Here is a 19524-nt window from a genome sequence, read left to right on the forward strand (position 1 = left end):
TTTTTATTTTTATCAGTCAAGGTCTTGCACTGTTGCCTGGGCTCAAGTGCAGTGGCACAATTATAGCTTACTGGAGCATCGAATGCCTGAGCTGAAGGGATCCTCCTGCCTCAGCCTCCTGAGTAACTAGGACCACAGGCACGTGCCACCATGCCCAGCTAATTTTTGTATTTTTGTGTAGAGATACGGTCGCACTATGTTTCCTATGCCACTGTTAAAATCCTGGTGTCAAGTGATCCTCCTGCCTCAGACTCCCGAAGCACTAGGATTATAGGTGTGAGCCACTGTGCCTCACAGGCCTCTACAGTATCCACTTTTAAAAATTACATTTGGAAGCTGGGCATAGTGGCACATGCCTGTATTCCCAACTACTCAGGAGGAAGAATCGCATCAGCCCAGGAGTTCAAGAGTATTGTGAGTGATAATTTTGTCTGTGAATAGCCACTGCACCCCTGCCTGGGCAACATAGCAGGACCCCATGTTTAAAAAAAAAAATACAGTTAGTAAATGTTGAATGCCATTTTTCCCATATGGAAGTTCTAGCTGAAACTACACTTTTCATTTAAGACTTGAGACTGAGTTTCTCAGTCCACTATAAGCATTAATTAATACATTGGTTCTGCTCTGCACACTTCTGCTTCTAAAAACGCACTGAACAAAACCTTCCTTTATCTATGGTTGCTGCTGATTAGTTTCTATATTTTCCAGCTTTCATCTGTAACTGTGATAGCCAGTATTCTCAGGGCTATCAGGAGGCTTGTGCATCCAAATTCCCAATCTCTCATTGTTACCATTCCTGTTTTAGATCTCAAGGTTCTGTATTGGTTGTGCACACGTCATATTCTTTGAAGCTCTCAGGCTGCCTGCTTTTTGTTTGCCATAGCTGTTCCTGTTACTTCGCATTTTCCTCCCTGGAGGCAGTCATGTTGCCTCTATTTAAGCACTCACCAGTCAGAATCTTGCTGTTCTGCTTAAATACCCAACATTTGTCGGTAAGAAATACTTTCGTATTTAATTGTGTATCTCCAGGAATTTTGCCCATTTCTTTTTGCCTTACTTTCAATCATGATAGAAGCACCTTTTTCTTTTCAGTAATATTATTGTTAAAAGCCTTAATTATTTTGTCTTCTCTGCCTCAAACTAAGTAATTCTGACTTCCTTAATCTTTTATCACAGGCTCTGTTCTCCAAACTTTCAGTCTTTTCTGTTGTTCCATATTCCATTGTTTTCTCCTTCTACTCATTCAGAGGCAAATTATGGTGGTTTTTTAAGTTTTGGTTCATAGACTGTGTCCTTATGTGAGAAATTTACTTTAGGTTTATATTGTCAACCCCATAGCACAAACCAGGTACTTAATTTAGTCAGTGATATGGTTTGTTTATTTGTCCCTATGCAAATCTTATATTGAATTGTAATCCCCAGTATTGGGGGTGGGGCTTGGTGGAAGGTGATTGGATCATGGGAGTGGAGTCCTCATGGCTTGGTGCTATCCTCACTATAGTGAATTCTTATGAGATCTTGTTGTTTAAAAGTGTGTGGCACCTTCCCCCCTCTCTCTTGCTCCTGCTTTTGCCATGTGACCTGCTACCTTCCCTTTGCCTTCTGCCATGATTATAAGCTTCCTGAGGCCTCATCAGAAGCCAGGTAGGTACCTGGCACCATGCTTTCTTTATAAAGTACCCAGTCGCGGCCAGGCGCAGTGGCTTATGCCTGTAATCCCAGCACTTTGGGAGGCCAAGGCGGGCAGATCACAAGGTCAGGAATTTGAGACCAGCCTGGCCAATATGGTGAAACTGCATCTCTACAAAAAATACAAAAATTAGTCAGGCATGGTGGCACATGCCTGTAGTTCCAGCTACTTGGGAGGCTGAGGCAGAAGAATCTCTTGAACCTGGCTAATTTTTGTATTTTTAGTAGAGATGTGGTTTCACCATGTTGGCCAAGCTGGTCTTGAACTCCTGACCTCGTGATTCGCCTGCCTCGGCCTCCCAAAGTGCTGGGATTACAGGCATATATTTTTATTTTTTTTTGAGACAGAGTCTCACTCTGTCACCCAGACTGGAGTGCAGTGGCACGATCTCAGCTCACTGCAACTTCTACCTCCCAAGTTCAAGTGATTCTTCTGCGTCAGCCTCCTTAGTAGCTGGGATTACAGGCACCCGCTACAACGCCCAGCTAACTTTCGTATTTTTAGTAGAGACAGGGTTTCACCATGTTGGTCAGGCTGGTCTTGAACTCTTGACCTCAGGTGGTCCACCTGCCTCGGCCTCCCAAAGTGGTGGGATTGCAGATGTGAGCCACTGCGCCCAGCCTATTTATTTATTTTTTGAGACAGTGTCACTCTGTCATCCAGGCTGGAGTGCAGTGACGCAGTTTTGGCTCCTTGCAACCTCCACCTCGTGGGTTCAAGAAGTTCTTGTGCCTCAGCCTCCCAAGTAGCTGGAACTACAGGTGTGTGCCATGACGCCTGGCTAATTTTTATATTTTTACTAGAGACGAAATTTCACCATGTTGGCCAGGCTGGTCTTGAACTCCTGACCTCAGGTGATCCACCCGCCTCGGCCTCCCAAAATGCTGGGATTACGGGCGTGAGCCACTGCATCTGGCCTGTTTTTAATTTTTAGAGACAGAGTCTCCCTTTGTCACCCTACTGGAGTGCAGTGGCACAGTCATAGCTTAATATACCTTAGTACACCTGGGCTCAAGTGATCCTCCAGCCTCAGCCTCCCAGGTAGCTAGGATTACAGGTGTGTGCCACCATGGCCAGCTAATTTTTAAAATTTATTTTTGGTAGAGAGAGGGTCTTGTTTTGTTGCCCACCCTGGCCTTGAACTCCTGGCTTCAAGCCATCATCTGTCCTTGGCCTCCCAAAGCACTAGGATTACTAGCATGGGCTACCAAGCCCAGCTGGTATCTGAGATTAATTATAATTTATTTCCTTTTTTCTGACTTTAAGATTTTTAGTTTCTTTTCCTGCTTTATTGCCAAACATTCCATTATAAATTTAATGTCTTTAAGATTCATGGTGCTTTCTCTCTCTCTTTCTGTCTCTCTCTTTTTTCTTATTCTTTTTTTCTCTTTTTTCTTGATTAGTGTTTCCAGAGGTCTTTATCAGTGTAGGTCCAATGGGAGAGAGAAGGCATATAACTATTTGAACAAAGAAAGTTTTATATAAAGAATTATAGGCTGAGCATAGTGGCTCACATCTGTAATACCAGCACTGTGGGAGGCTAAGGTGGGAGGATTGCCTGAACCCAGGAGTTCAAGACCCACCTGGGCAACATAGTGAGACCCCACCTCTACAAAAATAAAAAATGAAGAGTTATAATAGGGGCTACTCTAAGGAGAACTCTAAAGAATATAGGAATACACCTGGGCACAGCGACTTATGCTTATAATCCCAGCACTTGGAGAGGCCGAGGTGGGAGGATAGGTTGAGTTCAGGAGTTTAAGACCATCCTGGGCAAAATGGCAAGACCCTGTCTCTACAAACAAAAATTAAAAAAATATATATTAGTTGGTGTGGTAGTGCATGCCTATAGTTCCAGCTACTCAGGAGGCAAGGCAGGAGGATGGGAGGATCCCTTGAGCCCAGGAGCTACAGGATGTAGTGTGCAGTGATCACTCCAGCCTGGACTGGAGTGTAGTGGCATGATCACTGCGCACTGCATCCTGTAGCTCCTGGGCTCCTTTGTCTCTTAAAAAAAAAAAAAGGAATAGCAGATATAAGGAACAGTCACAAACCCCAGGGCCAAGATAGAGGGCACTAAGAAGACCCCTCTTCCTCAGGACTCAGATTCAGGCTTGTTGGAGGAGCCACAACTGCTGTGAATGGCAGAGGGGTTGCTATGGTGCCATATTAGCAAAACTTGCTGGAAATCTGCCCTTTGGACCTGGTTGGACATTTATCCTCTAGTATGCTGTCCTTTAGGGTGGTGGGGAAAGCTGTTCATGGAGAGGTGTTTCACCTGAGGCACAACTTTTTTGGGGGAGTTGGCAGGGCAAGCTGCTGGCCACTCCATGCTGCAGGAGGTGCTGCAGGGTTGGAGGACATCTCTTACAAAAGCATCCAAGGGGAGGGCTGATGGGGGAAGCTGCTGACTGCTTTCCAGTGCACTGCAAGACCCTGACTCTGGAAAGCTTCAGACATCACAGTGGCCTGCTCTGTGACAAGCAGGGGAACCAAGAAGCAAAACTCTTCTTACAAATGTCTCTCTAGCACCTTATGCTGAGAAAGCTTAACATCATGCCAGGTGGTAAAGGAAAAATATGTAAAGGACTCAAGTCAATTTTTATATTATTTTATTTTATTATTTATTTTTAAATTAGAGATGGTGGTCTCACTATGTTGCCAAGTCTGGTCTCAAACTCCTGGCCTCAAGTGATCCTCCCGCCTCAGCCCCTCAAAGTGCTGGGATTACAGACGTACACCACCGTGCCAGACCTGCTAGTCTATTTTAACAGCGAGGCAAAAAGAATGAATTTATAGGTCAGGAGCAATACATTTGTAACTGATACAATGTCTTTCAATTTTATTAAAATTTTTTACATGAACCAACTTTTTTCTCTATATATTGTGTTTGTTTTCTAATTTTGTTTATGCTCTTATGTTTATTTCCTTCCTTCTACTTTCATTGGTTTTAATTTGCTATTCTTTTTCTAGTTTCTTGAGATGGTTGCTTAGATCATTAATAAACAGCCGTTTCCCTCCCAATGTATGAATTTAAGTCTATACATTTCCCTCTATATTTGTGTCATATACAAGTTTTTTTTGTTTGGTTTGGTTTTTTTTTTTTTTTTGAGACGGAGTCTTGCTCTGTCGTCCAGGCTGGAGTGCAGTGGCATAGTTTCAGCTTACTGCAAGCTCTGCCTCCTGGGTTCACGCCGTTCTCCTGCCTCAACCTCCTGAGTAGCTAGGACTACAGGCGCCCACCACGCCCAGCTGATTTTTTGTATTTTTAGTAGAGGTGGGGTTTCACTGTGTTAGCCAGGATGGTCTTGATCTCCTGACCTTGTGATCTGCCCGCCTCAGCCTCCGAAAGTGCTGGGATTACAGGCGTGAGCCACTGCGCCCGGCCTCTTTCGTGCCTTCTTTAGAAATAATAAAATATTTTTGAGTATTCTGTTTTCTGTGTTAGCTTATTAGTTATGTATTTTAACTATTTTAGTATTTGTTTAGAGTAGGGCTTTTCACTGTTGGCAGTATTCAAACTTAGGCCTGTGATTATTTATTGTAGAGGGCTATCCTGTGCATGGTGGGATATTTAGTAGCATCTGTGGCTTTTACACCTAGATGCCAGTAGCACCTCACCCCAGTTGTGACAATCAAAAAATGTCTCCAGACATTTCTGAATGTCCTTTGGAGACAAAATCACCCTGATTGAGAACCGCTGCCCTAGAGGTTATAATAGGCATTCTTGGCTTATTATAGTCTAATGTTAATGATAACTTTTACCAATTACTCAACAATGCCAGGGCCTTACTAACTCCATATTCTCTCTCCCACCTTTATACTTTGATTTTGTACACTAATTATTCATTTTGTTATGTACCCACATTCCATTATTCTTCATTTTCTATGTCTTTCTTTCAGAGCTCTTTACTTTCTATGTGTATCTGTGTCTTAAATTTTCCTTCCATCTTTATTTTATATAAAGATAAGGGATTTTGATTCTATGATAAATCCAGGATGATCTCATTAGAGATCCTTAATTACATCTACAAAATTTATTTATTTATTTTTTCTTGAGATGGAGTCTTGCTCTTTCACCCAGGCTGGAGTGCAGTGGCGTGATCTTGGCTCATTGCAGCCCCAGTCTCCCAGATTCAAGCTATTCTCCTGCTTCAGCCACCTGAGTAGCTGGGATTACAGGTGTGCATCACCACACCCGGCTAATTTTTGTATTTTTAGTAGAGATAGGGTTTCACCATGTTGGCCAGGCTGGTCTCAAACTCCTGACCTCAAGTGATCCACCCACCTTTGCCTCCCAAAGTGCTAGGATTACAGGTATGAATCACTGTGCCTGTACTAAAGCTTGTTTATAATCTTTTCACTAGACTCTGTTTTTATTCCATAGGTATTTAATAAATATTTGGAGAAGGAAGGAATGACAAAGAGACTCTGAGAGGTTTCTATCACTGAAGTATGTTTAGGACTTTTATATATATTCATATATTTATTGATTACTATGTCACAGGCATTCTGTGGCAGACTTTTCATTATTTTTAATTAGGTACCAAGAGTATGGTCTTTTAATTTCCATTGGGTTTACGGTTTTTCTGTCTTTGAGTTTTTAATTTATATTTTCTGTTTTTATTGTTGTGATAGTGGTTCTGTTTTGTTTTACATATCAGCCCTTTGCCAGAAGCTGAACCTGAACCACTGAGGATGCAATTTTAGATGGAGCTAGTGTTAGTCTGACAGATTTGTACCTGAATGTTCACTTCGGTTACAGAGTTTAACTGTGTTTGCTATTAAATGAATCTACTTAGGAACATTTTCTGAGATTTAGTACGCAGAAATAGTAATCATTGTGCTTTTCTGTTCTCTTTCAGCTTTCAGAAGAATTATTAGATAAATGGCTCTCCTACCCAGAGACCCAGCATGTGCCCCTCAGCCAGCATATGCTTGGTTTTGCTATGAAGTCTGTTACACAGATGGTAATGGGTAGTACATTTGAAAATGATCAGGAAGTCATTCGCTTCCAGAAGAATCATGGCACAGTAAGTCTGGGGCTAAATTTAAAATTATTCTTTCAGGCTGGGCGCCGTGGCTCACACCTGTAATCCCAGCACCTTGGGAGGCTGAAGTCAGGAGTTCAAGACCAGCCTGCCCAACATGGTGAAAACCTGTCCCTACTAAAAATACAAAAATCAGCTGGGTGTGGTGGTAAGACTCTGTCTCAAATAAAATAAATAAATAAATAAAATTATTATTTCATCATTAGCCAGGCATGGTGGCATGTGCCTGTTGTCCCAGCTACTGAGGCTGAGGCAGGAGGGATTACTTGAACCCAGGAGTTCAAGGCTAAAGAGAGCTATGATTGCAGTAGTGCACTCCAGCTTGGGAGACAAGAGTGAGACCTTGTCTCTAAAAAATGATAATAATAAATTAAGCAATTATTTCATCATACTGGGTAGTTTAATAATGCAGATTGTTGCCTATCAAGAACAAGGCTTGGCTGGGTACAGTGGCTCACACCTGTAATCCCAGCACTTTGGGAGGCCGAGGCAGGCAGATCACTTGAAGTCAAGAGTTTGAGACCAGCCTGGCCAACGTGGCAAAACCCCATCTCTACTGAAAATTTAAAAAAAACTAGCCAGGCATGGTGGCTTGCACCTGTAATTCAGGCTACTTGGGAGGCTGAGGCACAAGAATTGCCTGAACCTGGGTGGCAGAGATTATAGTGAGCCAAGACCGCGCCACTGCACTTCAGCCCTGGGTGATGGATTGAGACTCTTGTCTCAAAAAAAAAAAAGAAAGATCTCGGCCAGGCATGGTGGCTCATGCCTGTAATCCCAGCACTTTGGGAGGCCGAGGCAGGTGAATCACAAGGTCAGCAGTTCAAGACCAGCCTGGCCAAGATGGTGAAACCCCATCTCTACTAAAAAATACAAAAATTTGCTGGGCATGGTGGCAGGAGCCTGTAATCCCAGCTATTCGGGAGGCTGAGGCAGAGAACCACCTGAACCCGGGAGGTGGAGGTTGCAGTGAGCTGAGATTGCACCACTGTACTCCAACCTGGGCGACAAAGCAAGAGTCCATCTCAAAAAAGGAAAAAAAAAAAAAAAAAAAAGAGTGATCTCACCACTCTTTCCAGGATTTTCTTCTAGTTGCTGGTATCTATCCTGCATATTTTTATGCTGGTGTTTTTTTTCTTTCCTTTATTTTCTTATAACCTCAAAATAGAAATAATTTCAAACTTCCAGAAAAGTTACAGTTAATACAAGGAACTCCCTCCCTCCCATATATCCTTTACCCAGGTTCAGCAGTTGTTTACATTTTGCCGCACATGCTTTTGTCATTCATCTTCTATGTATATCTATCTATCCATCTGTCTATCCATTCCTCCCACTTTCCTGAAACCATTTGAGAGTAAATTGAACATTTTGCCTGTTTTCCTCTAAATATTGCAGTTGATGTTTACTACGAGCAAGGATATTCTCTTATGTAGTGACAACATAGTTATCAAGTTTCTTTGGTTGTATCAATAATAATCTTGTAGATTCTCAGCCTCCTCCCCTCCAATTCTAGGACCCAATTCATGATCACTCAGTACTTTTAGATATCAGACCTCTTTAATCTGGAACAGTTCCTCAGCTTTTCTTCATTTCTAGACCTTTACATTTTTGGATAGTACAGGACAGTTATTTTGTAGACTATCCCTCAATTTGAGTTTGTCTGATATGTCATGAGTAGATTCAAAATATGTATTTTTGGCAAGAATTTGATGTTTTCTTAATAAAAGCTGTCAAAGGAAACTTTTCAGACTATAAACAGGACTTATTCTTCCTCAAATGATTTTTTTTCTTTTTTGTTTTCATATGTCCACAGCCTTGCCACCAGAGTGGGCTTTCAAAGATTTTTTTTATTTGTGTAAATTTATGAGTTTTATATATATAATTTTATTACGTGCATAGATTGTGTAGTGTTAAAATCAGGGCTTTTAGTGTATCCATCACCCAAATAATGCACATTGTACCCATTAAGTGATTTCTTATCCTCCTGCCCACCCCTGAAATGATCTTTTAGTGTCTGAAATACCAAGGGATTGCCATTGTCCACTCATGCCACCAGGAATAATAACCAATTTGTGAATTCAGAGCCAATGACGACTGCATCATGACTGCTACTTGGATGAAAACAATTGGGAGATGTCATCAGTTGTAAGATGCATACTGATTTCACAGGTGTTAAAATGTGAAAAAACATACATCCTTCCTTCAGTTGTATATTGTATGTCCTAACTGTCCCCTGCAAATATTGTCCCAAGTATTTTTCCACCAGTATTAATGTGCTCTTACTCTGTACTTTTGACAACATTTAGAATTGTTGGTCCTTAAATATTTGCCTTTCTAGGCCAGGTGCGGTGGCTTGTGCCTGTAGTCCCAGCACTTTGGGAAGCCAAAGCAAGAGGATTACTTGAGCCTAGAAGTTCAAGACCAGCCTGGGCAACACAGTGAGACCCCTGTCTCCAAATTTTTTTTTTTTTAATTAGTGGAGTGTGGTGGCATGCGCACCTGTAGTCCCAGCTACTCAGGAGACTGAGGTGGGAAGATCACTTGAGCCCGGGAGGATCACACCACTGCACTGCAGCCTGGATGATACAGTGAGACCCTGTCTCAAAAAGCAAAATTTTTGCCTATCCAATAAGCCAAAAATGACATTTTATGATTGAAATATATAGTTCTTTTTTTTTTTTTTTTTTTTTTTGAGACGGAGTTTTGCTCTTACTGTCCAGGCTGGAATGCAATGGTGCAATCTTGGCTCACTGCAACTTCCACCTCCTGGGTTAAAGCGATTCTCCTGCTTCAGCCTCCCCAGTAGCTGGGATTACTGGTGCCCACCACGATGCCCGGCTAATTTTTGTACCTTTAGTAGAGATGGCGTTTCACCATGTTGGCCAGCTGGTCTCGAACTCCTGACCTTAAGTGATCCACCTGCCTCGGCCTTCCAAAGTGCTGGGATTACAGGCGTGAGCCACTGCGCCCAGCCTGAAATGTATAATTCTTTTTTTTTTTTTTTTTAAGATGAAGTCTTGCTCTTGTCACTCAGACTGGAGTGCAATGGCACAATCTCGGCTCACTGCAACCTCCAGCTCCTGGGTTCAAGTGATTCTCCTGCCTCAGCCTCCCGAGTAGCTGGGATTACAGGTGCCTGTCACCATGCCCGGGTAATTTTTATATATTTTAGTAGAGAACGGGGTTTCACCATCTTGGCCAGGCTGGTCTCGAACTCCTGACCTCAGGTGATCTGCCTGCCTCAGCCTCCCAAAGTGCTGGGATTACAGGCGTGAGCCTCCACGCCCGGCCTGTGTAATTATTTTATTACTCGTGAGGTTAAACATCTTTTTTTTTTTTTTTTTTGAGACAGAGTCTCGCTGTGTGGCCCAGACTAGAGTGCAATCTCGGCTCACTGCAAGCTCCACCTCCCAAGTTCACACCATTCTCCTGCCTCAGCCTCCCGAGTAGCTGGAACTACAGATGCCCGCCACCACACCTGGCTAATTTTTTTTGTATTTTTAGCAGAGACGGAGTTTAACCATGTTAGCCAGGATGGTCTCGATCTCCTGACCTCGTGATCCACCCGCTTTGGCCTCCCAAAGTGCTGGGATTACAGGTGTGAGCCACCGTGCCTGGCCAAGGTTAAACATCTTTTTGCCTGGGTGCAGCGGTTCACCCCTATAACCCTCGCACTTTGGGAAACCAGAGCAGGAGGATTACTTGAGCCCAGGAGTTTGAGACCAGCCTGGGCAACATGACAAAACCCCATCTTTGCCAAAAAAAAAAACACACACACAAAAATTTGCTGGGTGTGGTAGTACATTCTTGTAGTCCCAACTACTTGTAAGACTGAGGCCAGAGGATTGCTTGAGCCCAGGAGGTGGAGGTTGCAGTGAGCCATGATTGTGCCTAGGCACTCCAGCCTTGGAGATAGAGCCAGACCCTGTCTTAAAAACAAAAAACCCAAAATCATATTTTTATACTTTTGTTAAACTCTTGGGTTCCTTTTGTGAGATTTTTTTAAATGTCCTCCACCTATATTTCTTCATTATTTTATTTACTTTTTTGTGACACAGTATCACCATGTTGCCCAGACTGGTCTCAAACTTTTGGGCTCAAGGGATCCTCTGACCTCAGCCTCCCAAATAGCTGGGATTTTAGGCCCACCTGGCTCTTTTGCCTAGATTTCTATTGATGTGTTTCATTTTCTTACTAATCTAGAACAGCTATTTATTTTTAATCTCAGTTTTCATTTACTTTTACATTTATTTATAGTAAATAAAAGTTTTGTGATACTTTTTCAGTATCACAAATGCTAATGTTTTTATGTAGCTAAATCAATTTAACTCTTTCATTGTGAATTTGTGCCTTGTGTTCTGTCATGCTTAGAAACTGCTTTTGAGCTTTAAGCGTCTTATATAAATATTTACATTTTTATTCTTTTTTTTTTTTTTTTTTTTTTTTTTTTTAGGCTGCAGTGCCGCAGTCTCGGCCCACTGCAGCGTCTACCTCCCAGACTCAAGCTATCCTTCCACCTCACCCTCCTGGGTAGCTGGGACCACAGATGCTCACCATCACGCCTGGCTAATTTTTTATATTTTTCATAGAGACAGGGTTTTACCATGTTCTTGAACTCCTTAGCCCAAGCAGTCTGCCTGCCTTGGCCTGCAAAGTGCTGGGATTATGGGTGTGAGCCACTCCACTTGGCCTACTATTCATTTTTACAGTAGTTTTAAGTTTGATTTTTTTACATTTAAGTAATCTGAAATGTTTTCATTTAAGGTAAGAATTGAGGGCTTTTTAAAATCTATTATTTTTCAAATAATAGTATTTAGCCATTGATGAATAAGTGTTGTGTTCTTTCCCTAATTTCTTTTAGAACTTTTGAATTAAAATCAAAGTTTTTTCAGGGGCTAATGACCCAATTGTGAATATTTGGAAGCCTATTCTACTGCTTATCATATCCAAATCTCAGACTAAGTTTTAACCTTTTTCTTTACCTCAGCCAGTGTTTATCAGTATTACAGGTGAAACAGAAATTTGTAATTACCTGTGAATTTTATTTTTACACTTATGCCAGTATAATACAAAAATGAGGGCCAGGCATAGTGGCTCACACATGTAATCCCAGCACTTTGGGAGGCTGAGGCAGGCGCTCACCTGAGGTCAGGAGTTCAATACCAGTCTGGAAACCCCATCTCTACTAAAAAATACAAAAATTAGCTGGATGTGGTGGCAGGCACCTGTAATCCCAGCTACTCAGGAGGCTGAGGCTGGGAGAATTGCTTGAACCAGGGAGGTGGAAGTTGCAGTGAGCCGAGATCACGCCACTGCACTCCAGCCTAGGCAACACAGCGAGACTCTGTCTCGTGGGGGAAAAAAAATGAGGATTGACTCAACTGCTGTGTCCTTTTTCTTCTCCCTACTCCTTTTAGAGGAAAGGAATTTTTCACTTTCCACTTCTTATTAGTTTGAAAGTGTCTTGACTGAAGTCATTAGAATATATTTGTACCCTCTCCTCTGAGACTGTGGAGTAAAGGATTGTGCAGCCAGTTGAGAAGGAGAGCTTAATTATCAGATTTGTTGGTGAGAAGAGTTCCTGCTGGGTAGGTGGCTCACACCTGTAATCCCAACACTTTGGGATACTGAGACAAGAAGATCACTTGAGCTCAGGAGTTCAAGACCAGCCTGGGAAACATGGTGAAACCCGTCTCTACAAAAAATAGAAAAATTAGCTGGCATTGGTGGCACACACCTGTAGTCCCAGCTACTTGGGAGGCTGAGGTGGGAGGATGGCTTGAGCCTCGGAAGTGGAGGTTGCAGTGAGCTATGATCATGCCATTGCAATCCAGCACTCTAGCCTGGGTGACAGAGCCAGAACACGACTCAAAAAAAAAAAAAAAGAGTTCCTAAGTTATTAGGTTACATTGCTCTATATTATAATTTTTACAATTCTACCTATTGGATAATAGATATGTATACTTACCTATTTTCAGGTTTGGTCTGAGATCGGAAAAGGCTTTCTAGATGGGTCACTTGATAAAAATACAACTCGGAAAAAACAATACGAAGATGGTAAGTTTGGTCACTCTTAATTTTTAGTGAGGACAAAAAATAAAGGTGCCCCAGTTTTAATAAAGTTATTTCTGAATAGTGAGATTAAAGGTCATTTATATTTTCTTTCTTTCCTTTTTTTTTTTTTTTTTTTTGAGTCAGTGTCTCGCTCTGTTGCCAGGCTGGAGTGCAGTGGTGCTATCTTAGCTCACAGCAACCTCCGACTCCCAGGTTCAAGTGATTCTCCTGCCTCAGCCTCCTGAGTAGCTGGGACTACAGGTGCGTGCCACCACGCCCAGCTAATTTTTGTATTTTTATTAGAGACAGGGTTTCACCCTGTTGGCCAGGATGGTCTCAATCTCCTGACCTCGTGATGGGCCTGCCGTGGCCTCCCAAAGTACTGGGATTACAGGCATGAGCCACTGTGCCCGGCCTATATTTTCTTTCTTTATGCTTTTTTCCTACATTTTCTACAATGAAAGTTTTCTTTAACAGAAGCGAGGAAAAATAAGTTAGTAAAAGAAACTCTAGCACTGACTGCAGAATGAGAGTGCTGTAGAACTGGTATACTCTACGGGATTAAAGGAAAGTATAAGGCTACAATCTTAAGAAAGCAGTTTAATAATGCATACTAAGAACCATAAATAATGGATGAAATTATATGAAAGAAGAGAATATTCATGAAGGTATTTTTGCAGTACTGTTTCTGCAAGTAGAAAACCAGGAACAAACTAAAGGTTCAACATTATAGGAATTAGTAGGGAAATGTCAACATGATTAAATATTACAGATACTTATTAAAAACGGCGGCCATGGTAGCACATGCCTGTGGTCCCAGCTACTTGGGAGGCTGAGATTTGAGGATCACTTCAGCTCAGGATTTTGAGACCAGCCTGGGCAATGTAGTGAGAGACCCCCATCTCAAAAAATTTTTAAAAATTAGCAACATAGGCCCCGTGCGGTAGCTCACACCTGCAGTCCTAGCACTTTGGGAGGCTGAGGTAGGCAGATCACTTGAGGCCAGGAGTTCGAGACCAATCTGGCCACATAGTGAAACCCTGCCTCTACTAAAAAAATATTAGCCGGGTGAAGCAGCACACACCTGTAATCCCAGCTACTCAAGAGGCTGAGGAATGAGAATCACTTGAACCCTGGAGGCAGAAGTTGCAGTGAGCTAGATCATGCCACTGTACTCCCAACCTTGGTGAGAGAGTGAGACTCTATCTCAAAAAAAAAAAAAAAAAAGTTTAGCAACCTAAAAAATTCTTGCTATTATAACATTGAATAAAAATATTTTCAGTGTTGTTTGGCATTGATTTCAATTTCAATTTTATACAATTTACACAGAAAAATAGCAATTTTAATGTAATATAGTGCCCCCAAATTAATTATTCTCCCTTTTTTTTTTTGTTTTGTATTCTCTCAGTGGTTGAATAATTATAAAGCTTTAATACTTTTTTTAAAATTAATGTTGGGTTTTTTTGTTTTTTTTTGTTTTTTTTTTTTGAGACAGAGTCTCACTCTGTCACCCAGTCTGGAGTGCAGTGGTGCGAGACACAGGAGACAAAAATCCCTGTCCTCATTAGCTTACTGTTTTGGTGATTTTCTTGGTCTAACAGAAGTAAAAAAGAAAAAAAACACCAGTTTAATTGACACATTTCCTGCTATCCAGTTTTTATGACCATTATGATTCTCTTGATCAATGTATTTGGATTAATTCCCTTTGATAAAAAATGTATTTCAGAAATATTGGTTAAATTAACACATGAAATGAAAATAATGTATATTCTTTGATTCTAAATAAAAGTAAACTGTCTGGCATGATGTGTTCCTTGGGCTACAACATGGGCATAGATCAAATTTGAGCTTTTATTGGAAATGATTATGTTCTAGTATTTATAAAAATGGGATCCCATGACTGGATCAGAGCTTCCTTTGTTTAATTCCCAACCTGCTTTGCACATTAGAATCAGTTGGAGAACTTAAAGCACAAAACCTTATCCTAGACCAGTTTATTCAGAATCTGAGATTGGGGTGCCGTGGGCATCAGGTGTTTTTGAAAAGGCTCTCCAGATTATTCTAATGTACTTGTAGGGTCGAGAATGTACAACAGTGGTTCCCAAACTTTGCTACACATTAAATCTTTTTAAAAATATCGAAGCATGACTTCTACCTGTAAACATTCAGATTTAATTGATATGAGGTGTGACTTGTGCTTTACTGTTTGAAAAAACTTCTCAGGTGATTCTAATGTGTAGCAAAGTCTGGGAACAACTTCTTTATAGTGTTAATAATTTCTTATTTTAATTCTTCTTTTTTTTTTTTTTTTGAGACTGAGTCTCGCTCTATCGCCCAGGCTGGGTGAGATCAACCTCCATCTCCCAGGTTCAAGCAATTCTCAGGCCTCAACCTCCCAAGTAGCTGGGATTACAGGCGCCTGCCACCATGCTCGGATAATTTTTGTATTTTTAAGAGAGACAGGGTTTCACCATGTTTTTCAGGCTGGTCTCAAACTCCTGACCTCAAGTGATCCTCCTACCTCGGCTTCCCAACGCGTTGGGATTACCGGCGTGAGCCACTGTGCCTGGGAATAATTTATCATTTTAATCACTAATGTGTATTATATTGATTCAATTCTATAAATATTTAATGTAGATTTATGATATTCTGGCATGTTTTAGGTGCTGAGGAACCTAAACAAAATTTCTTGCCCTTGTGGCACCACTTTCTAGTGGGAAGAGACAGACAGTAATCTAAATAAGTAAACTGAATAGTACATTAAAAGGTGAAAAATGCTGTAGAGGAAAATAAAACCAGAAGAGGATAGGGAGTGCGGGGGGTTGGAAGATTGCAATTTTAAGTAATTATTAGGAAAGGCCTCAAGATGAGGTGGCTTTTGGGGTAACACTTGCAAGAGATGAAACCAGTCATGCAGAACATGTGGATATCCAGATGTTCAAAGGAAGAATATTCCATGTAGAGGAAAAGTAATTACAGAGTCCTTGAAGTAGGACTCTTCCTGCTATATTTGAAGTACAACAGGAAGGCCAGTATGGCTGGAGTGAAGTGAGTGAGAAGAGGAGCAGAAGATGAAGTCAGAAAGACTGGAGACAGGAATGAGTTTTGTATGGCTTACAGACCATTGTGTGACAAGGTTGTTACTATGAGGTAGGAAGACACTGACAGGTTTTGAGCAGAGTTACAATCTGAGTTATGTTATAAAAGGATCACTTTGACTGGTATGATAGACTGTATGGGCCCAGAGCAAAAGCAGGGAAACTAGTTAGAGGGCTACAGCAATAAACCAGGCTTGAGAGATAATGTGGCTTGGACCAAGTGGCAGGCAACAGAAAATAGAGAACAAGGAAAAAAAAAGGAGTAAGAAAATAATTTGGTACTTTGAAGGTAGACCTACCAACATTGGCTGACAGATTAAAATTAGGGTATAAGAGAGAGAGAGACACCAAGGTTTTTGGCCTAATTGCAAAAGGAGGTTGTCAGGAAATAAGATGGGGAAGACTGTGGGAAGATCCAGGATTTGGGGGAAAGCTCAAGAGTTCAGTGTTTGGTATGCTTCAGACATCCAAGTGCAGAGGTTGAGTTTGTTATTGGAATTCGAAATATGAATCTGGAGCTGAAGAGAAGTCCTGACTAGAAATACAGATTTGGAAGTGTGTGGTACATATATTGCATCGAAAACCTTGAGATTAGAGATCATCAGGTAGTGAATATAGATAGAAAAAGGAAAGAGGTCCCAAAACTGAGCTCTGTCCTTGAACATTTCATTGCTGAGAAGTTCAAGAGATTAAAAAGGAATCAAAAAAGGAGACAGAATGAGTAGGCCGTAAAGTGGGAGGAAGTGTGGAGTCTAGGGGATATAGAGTCCTGGGAACCACATGAAAAAATGTTTCTTGGCCGGGCGCGGTGACTCATGCCTGTAATCCCAGCACTTTGGGAGGCCAAGGCGGGCAGATCACGAGGTCAGGAGATGGAGACCACCCTGGCTAACACAGTGAAACCCCGTCTCTACTAAAAATACAAAAAATTAGCCGGGCGTGGTGGCACACGCCTGTAGTCCCAGTTACTCAGGAGGCTGAGGCAGGAGAATAGTTTGAATCTGGGAGGCGGAGGTTGCAGTAAGCTGAGATTGCGCCCGTGCACTCCAGCAGACACTCTGTCTCAAAAAAAAAAAAATGAAAAAGTGTTTCTTGGAGAGTACGTTATCAACATCATCAGTGATATGATAGGTCAAGTAAGGTGAAGACTGAAACGTATTTGTGTATAATTTTATGGGCCATTGGATATCAGTTATTGATATCTTTTAGGTTTTTTATTTTATATATTTATTTATTTAGAGATATATAAAATATTTATTTATTCTCTTGCCCAGGCTGGAGTGAAGTGGCATGATCTTGGCTCACTGCGACTTCTGCTGCCCAGGTTCAAGCAATTCTCCTGCCTCAGCCTCCCAAGTAGCTGAGATTACAGGCGCCTGCCACTGAGCCCAGCTAATTTTTGTATTTTTAGTAGAGATGGGGTTTTGCCATCTTGGCCAGGCTGGTCTTGAACTCCTGACCTTGTGGTTCACGTGCCTCGGCCTCCCAAAGTGCTGGGATTATAGGCATGAGCCACAGTGCCCAGCCTCTTTTAGGTTTTTAGAAATTTACTTTTCTGATTATCTTTCATCTGCTTCTAGCCATAAATAAGTGATTCCTGATTTGGGAGAAGGAATGGAGTTAAGACAGAATTTAGAAGGAAGGTGGATGATATCAGGGAAGAAAGGCTTATGTGTTTGGAGGCCTCTAAAGTGCTGGTATTAGGCCGGGTGCGGTGGCTCATGCCTATAATCTCAGCACTTTCAGGCTGAGGCGGATAGATTGCTTGAGCCCAGGAGTTTGAGACTGGCCTGGCCAACATGGTGAAACCCCGTCTCTGACAAAAATACAAAAATTAGCTGGGCGTGGTAACATGCCTGTAGTCCCAGCTACTTAGGAGGCTGAGTTGGGAGAATCACCTGAGCCTGGGAAGTCAAGGCTGCAGTAAGCCCAGATTACACCACTACACTGCAGCTTGGGCAACAGAGCAAGACTCTGTCTCAAAAATAAAAGAAAAAGTCAAGTGCTGGCCTTGCTCTACTTCTTGACCTGGGTGGTTGGTGGTGATTTATAATTATTCCTTAAACTGTACTTACATGCTTTGTGTACATTTTTTTGTTTGTTTGTTTGTTTGTTTGTTTGTTTTTGAGACGGAGTCTCGCTCTGTCGCCCAGGCTGGAGTGCAGTGGCGCGATCTCGGCTCACTGCAAGCTCCGCCTCCCGGGTTCACGCCATTCTCCTGCCTCAGCCTCCCGAGTAGCTGGGACTACAGGCGCCCACAACCGCGCCCGGCTAATTTTTTGTATTTTTAGTAGAGACGGGGTTTCACCGTGGTCTCGATCTCCTGACCTTGTGATCCGCCCGCCTCGGCCTCCCAAAGTGCTGGGATTACAGGCTTGAGCCACCGCGCCCGGCCGTACATTTTTGTATGTATGTTAAATTTGGCAAAAAGAAGGAGGAAAATAGATGAGTTTAAACATAAATTAGCTTTCTTTGTTGTTGGTTTCTAACTTTGAAGTTTTTCTTCTCATGTAGTAACGTTGCACAGAATTATTTTTTTAAAGTTCAGTCTCCACTAATGCTTGTATTCTAAAATTATTTTGTTTTTTTCTCTAAGCCCTCGTGCAACTGGAGTCTGTTTTAAGGAACATCATAAAAGAACGAAAAGGAAGGAACTTCAGTCAACATATTTTCATCGACTCCTTAGTACAAGGAAACCTTAATGACCAACAGGTGATATAATTGTTAAATGTTTTTCAGGTAAAAAAAAAAAAAAAAAAAGCCAGAGCAAGGCACAATGTCTCATGATTGTAGTCCCAGCTACTCGAGAGGCTGAGGTGGGAGGATCACTTGAACCCAAGAGATCGAGGCCAACTTGGGCAATATAGCAAGACGCCATCTATAAAAAATAATGATAATAATCACACATATATACAGTGTGCTTTTCATGCGCTTTAATCCAGATACCTTCCTAGAGTTCAGTGGCTTAAGAGAAGCATCATACATGTTTTTTAGGGTTTTTTGTTGTTGTTGTTGTTGTTGTTTTGAGATGGAGTCTTGCTATGTCGCCAGGCTGGAGTGTAGTGGCATGATCTCTGCTCACTGCAACTTCTACCTCCCGGGTTCAAGGGATTCTCCTGCCTCAGCTTCCCAAGTAGCTGGGACTACAGACACACACCACCACGCCCAGATAATTTTTTTATATTTGTAGTAGAGATGGGATTTCACCTTGTTGGCCAGGATGGTCTCTATCTCTTTCACATCGTGATCCGCCCGCCTTGGCCTCCCAAAGTGCTGGGATTACAGGCATGAGCCACTGTGCCCAGCCGCGTCGTACATCTTTTATTGTACATAATTGGTAGTACAAGTACTTGGCCTCTATTATTTAGCTCTTTGAGGCAGCTGTATAGTATTTAATATTATTAAATTGAGCCAAAATTCTTGAATTACAAAAGAGGAGAAGGACTTGTGTTAGGTGTATTAGACCAAATCACTTTGCCTGCTTGACCAGGTGTGGCAGTGTGGCTTGTTCACAATACTGCCAGCATACCACTGCATTTGTGGTATTGTCAGGCCAATGAGGTTAGTTGTTATTGCCACACCTCTTCATTGTAGGAATCTTCTGCCCCACTCTACACATGCAAGTCCTTGT

At 41.9% G+C, this 19524-nt stretch overlaps 1 protein-coding gene across 12 annotated transcripts in view; it reads left to right on the forward strand.

Annotated features, from left to right (window-relative positions):
• CYP20A1 (cytochrome P450 family 20 subfamily A member 1) overlaps positions 1–19524 on the forward strand; it is a 57791-nt gene that overhangs the window by 20198 nt on the left and 18069 nt on the right. For 9 of the 12 annotated variants that reach the window (XR_013402124.1, XR_001438717.3, XM_077957391.1 and 6 more), the window contains 3 exons: positions 6556–6723; positions 12720–12798; positions 18490–18605. Coding sequence is in view for 9 of the 12 variants with exons in the window: in XM_077957391.1 (XP_077813517.1) it covers positions 6556–6723; positions 12720–12798; positions 18490–18605 (363 nt within the window). In the remaining 3 variants the exon portion in view is untranslated. Of the gene's footprint in view, positions 1–6555; positions 6724–8752; positions 8911–12719; positions 12799–18489; positions 18606–19524 lie in introns of those variants that run through there. The other 3 variants (XM_077957394.1, XM_077957395.1, XM_077957396.1) reach the window with 3 other exon arrangements.

This window comes from Macaca mulatta, chromosome 12 (genome assembly GCF_049350105.2).
Source record: "Macaca mulatta isolate MMU2019108-1 chromosome 12, T2T-MMU8v2.0, whole genome shotgun sequence".
NCBI classification, from domain to species: domain Eukaryota; kingdom Metazoa; phylum Chordata; class Mammalia; order Primates; family Cercopithecidae; genus Macaca; species Macaca mulatta.